The sequence below is a fragment of the Saccostrea echinata genome, unplaced genomic scaffold, assembly GCF_033153115.1.
Source record: "Saccostrea echinata isolate AGI-Se365-2 ecotype Australia unplaced genomic scaffold, CSIRO_AGI_Sech_v1 ptg000015l, whole genome shotgun sequence".
NCBI lineage: Eukaryota > Metazoa > Mollusca > Bivalvia > Ostreida > Ostreidae > Saccostrea > Saccostrea echinata.
In genome coordinates, this window is record NW_026889764.1 from 7029111 (window position 1) to 7035015 (window position 5905).

At 34.9% G+C, this 5905-nt stretch overlaps 1 protein-coding gene across 1 annotated transcript; it reads left to right on the forward strand.

Annotated features, from left to right (window-relative positions):
* Positions 1 to 879: 879 nt before the first annotated feature.
* Positions 880 to 4227, forward strand: LOC133187457 (S-methylmethionine--homocysteine S-methyltransferase BHMT2-like). Its single transcript, XM_061322837.1, has 7 exons — positions 880 to 947; positions 1195 to 1385; positions 1469 to 1663; positions 1991 to 2105; positions 2609 to 2784; positions 3032 to 3113; positions 3668 to 4227. The coding sequence occupies exons 1-7, from the start codon at positions 935 to 937 to the stop codon at positions 3934 to 3936; spliced, it is 1041 nt and encodes a 346-aa protein (XP_061178821.1). The 5' UTR covers positions 880 to 934; the 3' UTR covers positions 3937 to 4227.
* Positions 4228 to 5905: the final 1678 nt, after the last annotated feature.

The following is a 5905-nucleotide window of genomic DNA, read 5'->3' on the forward strand; positions in this document are numbered from 1 at the left end:
GGTGCTTCTTCCAGAACTGTGAGTTCATGTACCCTGGCTCAGATGTTCTGGTGTAAGGGTGGGGCTTTATTTATTTAATAATATAGTGAAAATGCATTTCTTTGAAAATTTTCTATGCTCTGGGCATATTCGAGACAAACAGAGTAGAAGTTTTAATATGCAAAGGTATTTTTACCAGAATTTTGAACACCTGGACCATTTAGTCAAGTGTTCTGGTCCTGGCCAGGGCTCTATTAACTTGTATTCTGCTGAGCAAAGTTATTTCCCATTGCCATTCCCTTTGATAATCAATCACTGTAAACAATGTATTTGAAAGGTAAATAGAAAACGAGAATTATGCAACAATATTTATTGTATAATACAAAAAGTACTTTCATAGTTTTAATGATCAGGTAGACTTGGAAAAAATAGATGAATAAAAATGAGACAAAAATAACTTATCTTTTTAAATGTTCTTCAAAGGCCAAGAGAGGCCAATGTGAGAAGTAATAATATGGGGTTAAAAAATAGACATTTTGTTAAATAGTCTGCATGGTAATAGTGATAAATGGGGAACAGATAGATACTCGACCAATTATTTTGTTGATGCCAATCATACTATATTTTTTGCTTTTTGGCAACAAAGCTTCATTTATCAGTTTATGGATCCTCTAAATTGTTGTATTGTACTCAGGTGGCCGTTATGGCCCTTGGGCCTCTTGTCTTGTTGATGCGAGAAATTTAATGGGAAGAGAAATTACAGTGTACATATGTCATGAATATTTAAAAACACCTGTTGTGTTTCTTGTGATTTTAAAGGAATTTCTTTTATGCTTAACCTAGTTTCTTTTATGCTGGTGTGCTAGGTCAAAAGATAAGTACTACATGTACCGTACTTTGTATTTCACAAGTGTTACTTCAGTTCCTGATATTAGTGGACAGGAACACTCTGATAATGACTGTAGAAGGTAAAGTCTTTAATGTTCTGATAAATCTATAGCTATATGCATCTAACTGTCTAAGTATTTGCATTTCTGTATTTTACTGATGATCTAAACGTCACATTACCCCTATTTAACTATATTATTTACAAGCTGCTACAAGGGCTATATACCATTATTTTTTCACATCTGGTACTTTCGAAAGACATATAAGATTTCTTTTCAAAGACAAAATTGATTTTGATATGAAAATTCTGGCACTGCTCTAAATTAGGTTTGCTAGAGCGTCTACAGAAAAAGAAGGACATTGTTGTAGCAGAAGGGTATATTTTTGAATTTGAGCGGCGGGGCTACTTGAGGGCAGGATGTTTTGTACCAGAGGTCGTGCTCAATCATCCGGAACTGGTCCGCTCTCTTTATGAAGAATTTGTCCATGCAGGAAGTGAAGTAGTTCTTGCTTTTACTGTAAGTGTTTACTTCATAACGTGAATCAAATGGGGTAAATTAAGTCAACACATCTTATATAGTCTATTCTGTTTTGGTAATAGTACTATGGGCATCGAGAAAAGTTGAAATTGATTGATCGAGAGGATGACGTCAAAGAACTGAACATAAAAGCCCTGAAAATTGCCAAAGAGGTCGCTATAAACACAGGAACCTTAATGGCGGGAAATATCTGTAATACTACTGTATTCGAGCGAGGGAACCAGGAAGCCATTGACACTACAAGAAAAATGTTTAAGGTTCGTTGGTAAACGTACATTGATTTGGACATACTATAGCAATAAATATATTACGCTCATCACAAAAATAAACCCACAATCTTTAAATCATACGAGTTTAAATGTGATCGATTACTGAAGTTGCGCTTTAATGTGCTTTGCGTATATTTTTACTACATTTTACATTGCAACAATGACAGTAGCAAACTGTCAGGGAATCTAACAGAGACTGGTCTTCTATATCTTTGCTTGCCAGGGTGATGATCCGCTCCTCTCCTCTTTTCAAAAAGAAAAGAGGAGAGGAGCGGATCGTCACCCTTGGCTAGCAAAGATGGGTCTTCTATTTAGGAGCAAATCGAGTGGGCAGTAGAATGTGGCGCGGACTACATTGTAGCAGAGACGTTCAGTGAATATGCGGAAGCTGAACTGGCACTGCAATGTATCAAACAATATGGAAGAGGATGTAAGTAAATGAATTGCTACAAAGGGGATAAAACTACTGGTTTAACCAATATACAAGTTACATGTCTGGAAGACTTTATGGAATATAAGTTTTTAAATTCAATTTTATAAGTATATAGATAAGATCATACAATATACTAGTCAAGAAATTACTAGTTATAAGAGCAAAACAAATAAATGTACGATATGTCGACAATCCGTTATTTTTACTCTCGTTGTTGCCATAAGTTTATTACGTTTTGCATCGATCTTCTTAAAGCACTAAAGGATAGTTATGTGAATATTATACAAAGCTCCTACAATAGTTACAGAAGTAGAATGCCAGGCAAAGTGACTCCTACCATGCATGCAGGCGAAGGAAAAGTCAAGAAGCAGTTTGGAATGAAATACGAAGAACATTCACATCTGCATTCAGATAATTGATGAAAGAATTCTATGCAGTTTTATTAAAGCTTATTATAAAATAATCGGCTTTATTACCAGTAGTTTCATTTTATTGATTAGTGCCGTCAGTAGTGTCACTTGTTCCCCATGGTAAGGATATTACGTCAGATGGACTCACATTTCCTGAAGCTTGCAAGAAACTCGAAGAGGCGGGAGCGGATGTGGTAGGACTGAACTGCTGCAGGGGTCCAAAAACAATGATGCCACTCATAAAGGACATCAGAAAAGCTTGCAAGGTACCCAATAATTAACAGTGTGTAAGATAATCATATATACGTTTTATCGACCATTTATTATTATATGCAGATTAACAATGAAAAGAAGGCTGATTTTAACAGATTTGTTTAAACCTGTGTAGGTTTTTTCATTACTCAATATGAAGGCAAATACTAGTATATTTTGATATCTCGAGAATCACAAAGAAAAATAGTCAGGTTTCATGATTATAAGCCAGAAAAAAAATTCTTTTGTCTTCCTTTGCAGGGTCCGATTTGTATGTTACCAGTGCCTTACCGTACCACACCGGAGCAACCAACCATGCAAACACTGAGAGATGCAGAGTCAGGTCAGTCTAGAAGTTTTGCTTAAACTACAAGATTACTGAAGCGAAATATGCGATGAATGGAAAACTATTTTTATGATACTTTTTCTATGCACTTAGCTTGAAAAAAAGTTCACTATAGAATATCAATTAAGGTTTCAAGTTGTTCATACATATACATGTATTAATGAAATAGGTGAAGATAAGAAACGAAACCTAAAAACAATACAAATCTTTAAACATAGCATTAAACACCGATGTCATGGAAATTTCGGAGTTGGGATCGCGTGCCTAGGAGTAGTATTTGAAATATGAAGATAAAGAATATTCATCAAGCTCAAAAAGTCCATTGAAACAATATATACAAACTTATTTGTCAGTGAGAGGTACTAGCATTGACTCAAGGACATGTCTTCAAGGTCTTCAAGTGTAATAGGATAACCAAAGTATACAGATGGTAATTGAAAAAGAAGACATCCATAACTTTGTTCCCAATACAACATCTACTTACATCTATACACATTTAAGTTCACTGCTTTTCGTGAATAAAATAATTTTTTTCTTACATGTATTTTTAGGAAAGACTGCTTTTCCGTTTGATCTTCCCGCATTTGCGTGTAGTCGAACTCAGGTTGCTGAATTTGCTCGAGAGGCCAAAGAAGTTGGAGTGCAGTACATCGGTCTTTGCTGTGGAAACACAGCTCATTACATCCGGGTAGTTGCGGAGGAATATGGAAGAAGACCCCCAGCAAGCAAATTCTCCCCGGATATGTCGGAGCATTATATCTTTGGGGATAAAAAGCATGTTAAAAGTTACCACGCTACAAATCTTCTTCCCGATATGTAGACTGTTATTTCACTGGAGAAAAGAGATCATGTTAATATTGACGTTTTATGTTTTTAAAATTATCAAGTATTTTTGTTGATACATGTATATAATAACTTAAAAAAGCCATTGCTATCCAGACTAAAGACACTTAATTCATACCAATGTCAAAATATCTTTTAAGGGGATGTTTTAAATTCTTCAAAATCATATGTCAATTTTGAATATTTTTAATATGTCTTTCAACCAAAATGAATTTGAATTACCATATTTATACTGGATTCCGAAACTTCATAAAAATTCTTATAAAGATACATAGGGGGTTCTACCAAGCCTCTGTCTTTACTCCTCATTAAAATATTAACAGTAGCGAAGGAGAAACTTCAGGAGTACTGTGCAACTACAATATATTTGATAAGTGGTGCAAATCAGATGTGGATACTTAAAAATTCCAAAGAACTTTTGGAAAATTTGAAATCACGAAATTTTACCAAATCAATAACATTTACGACTTTTCAACTTAATATACAACCATTTCCCACGATAAATTAAAGTCCAGGCTTTTTGACATCATTGACAGCTGCTTTTTCAATAAAAATGGAACTCTTATCTTGTCATTGATCATTTGCAAAATTATTTTGTTAAAAACATTCTGATTGTACACACAAGTACTCTGAAGTTGATATTAAAAAGATTCTTGAGTTTCTGATTGACAATATCTTTGTGGTTTTTGGAGACCAGGTCTTTCAGCAATCTATTGGAATTCCCATGGGTAACAATTGCGCCCCATTATTAGCAGACCTATTTTTTGTATTCATATGAAGCAGAATCTTATACGTGAAAAGAGGAAAACACTTGTGTGGCCTTCAACTCGACACTTAGATATATCGACGACTTATTGTCAATTAACAATGATTATTTCCATTCTTATGTCGATACGATATATCCCGATGAGATTGAAATAAAAGATACCACAGGGTCTGACACATCTGCTTCATATTTGGATATTTTACTACAAAAAGACGTTAATGGTAATCTAAAAACAAAGCTTTATGATAAACGTGATGACTTTAAATTTTCAATTGTCAACTTCCCTTACTTGTGCAGCAATATACTTTTAACACCTGCAAAAGGGGTTTATATCTCTCAGTTGATTCGATACGCAAGAGCAAGCTCTACGTATGACCTAAAACGAGGTTAGTTATTTACAAACAAGGTGATGAAACAAGAATATCAGCAGTCTCGTTTAAAGTTATCATTTCGTAAGTTCTATGGTCGACACAATGACCTTGTCATCAAATGCAAATCTATCATTTAGTCTAATTCTGACTGACGTTTTTTCATACTAATTGTTAGGCCATCATTTACACACTGAATTGTCGACGGATTTTCCGTTATTTCCCGATCATGACAAGGAGCACACGGCGGGTGTGACCGGTCGGCAGGAAATGCTCACTCCTCCATGACACCAGATTCCACCTCTGATGTTTTAGAGGTCGGTGTTTGCTCTGCTCCTGATTTATATTGTTTAATGGACTTTTGAACTTGAATACTGTTCGTTATTTCCATATATTTCTTGTTAATTTAAAGTGTCCTTGATCCAGTCTCGAAGGAATCAAATGGCAAAGTCGTACTGAAAACAAAATTTATAATTTACACAAATAAAAAAAAATCAAAATTCTTTTGTCATCTGAAATAAATGTTGTGTTGTTTTACTTCTACCAGTCTAGGAGCTAGTCCAGAGTATACTAAAATATACATTAGTAATAAAAGTATTCAATGTCCGTCTCCTTATTTGATTGTAAATAATTTTTAAAATACAAAATATCCTTTAGCTTCGTGTTTAATGAGTAAAATGTATGGTATTATACAATTAATTAGCCCTTATGAGGTCAACTTGGTGAACTAAGGACCCGAGACCTGGCCCACGAGGTGACCTGACCTGACCGAGGCTGCGTAGCGGCCGAGGTCAGGTGAGGTCAGCGAGTGG

Coding starts and splice junctions, on each gene's coding strand:
- LOC133187457 (XM_061322837.1), top strand. Junction 1,386..1,468: donor AAGTAGTTCTTGCTTTTACT/GTAAGTGTTTAC, acceptor TTTTGGTAATAG/TACTATGGGCATCGAGAAAA. Junction 2,106..2,608: donor CAAACAATATGGAAGAGGAT/GTAAGTAAATGA, acceptor TTTATTGATTAG/TGCCGTCAGTAGTGTCACTT.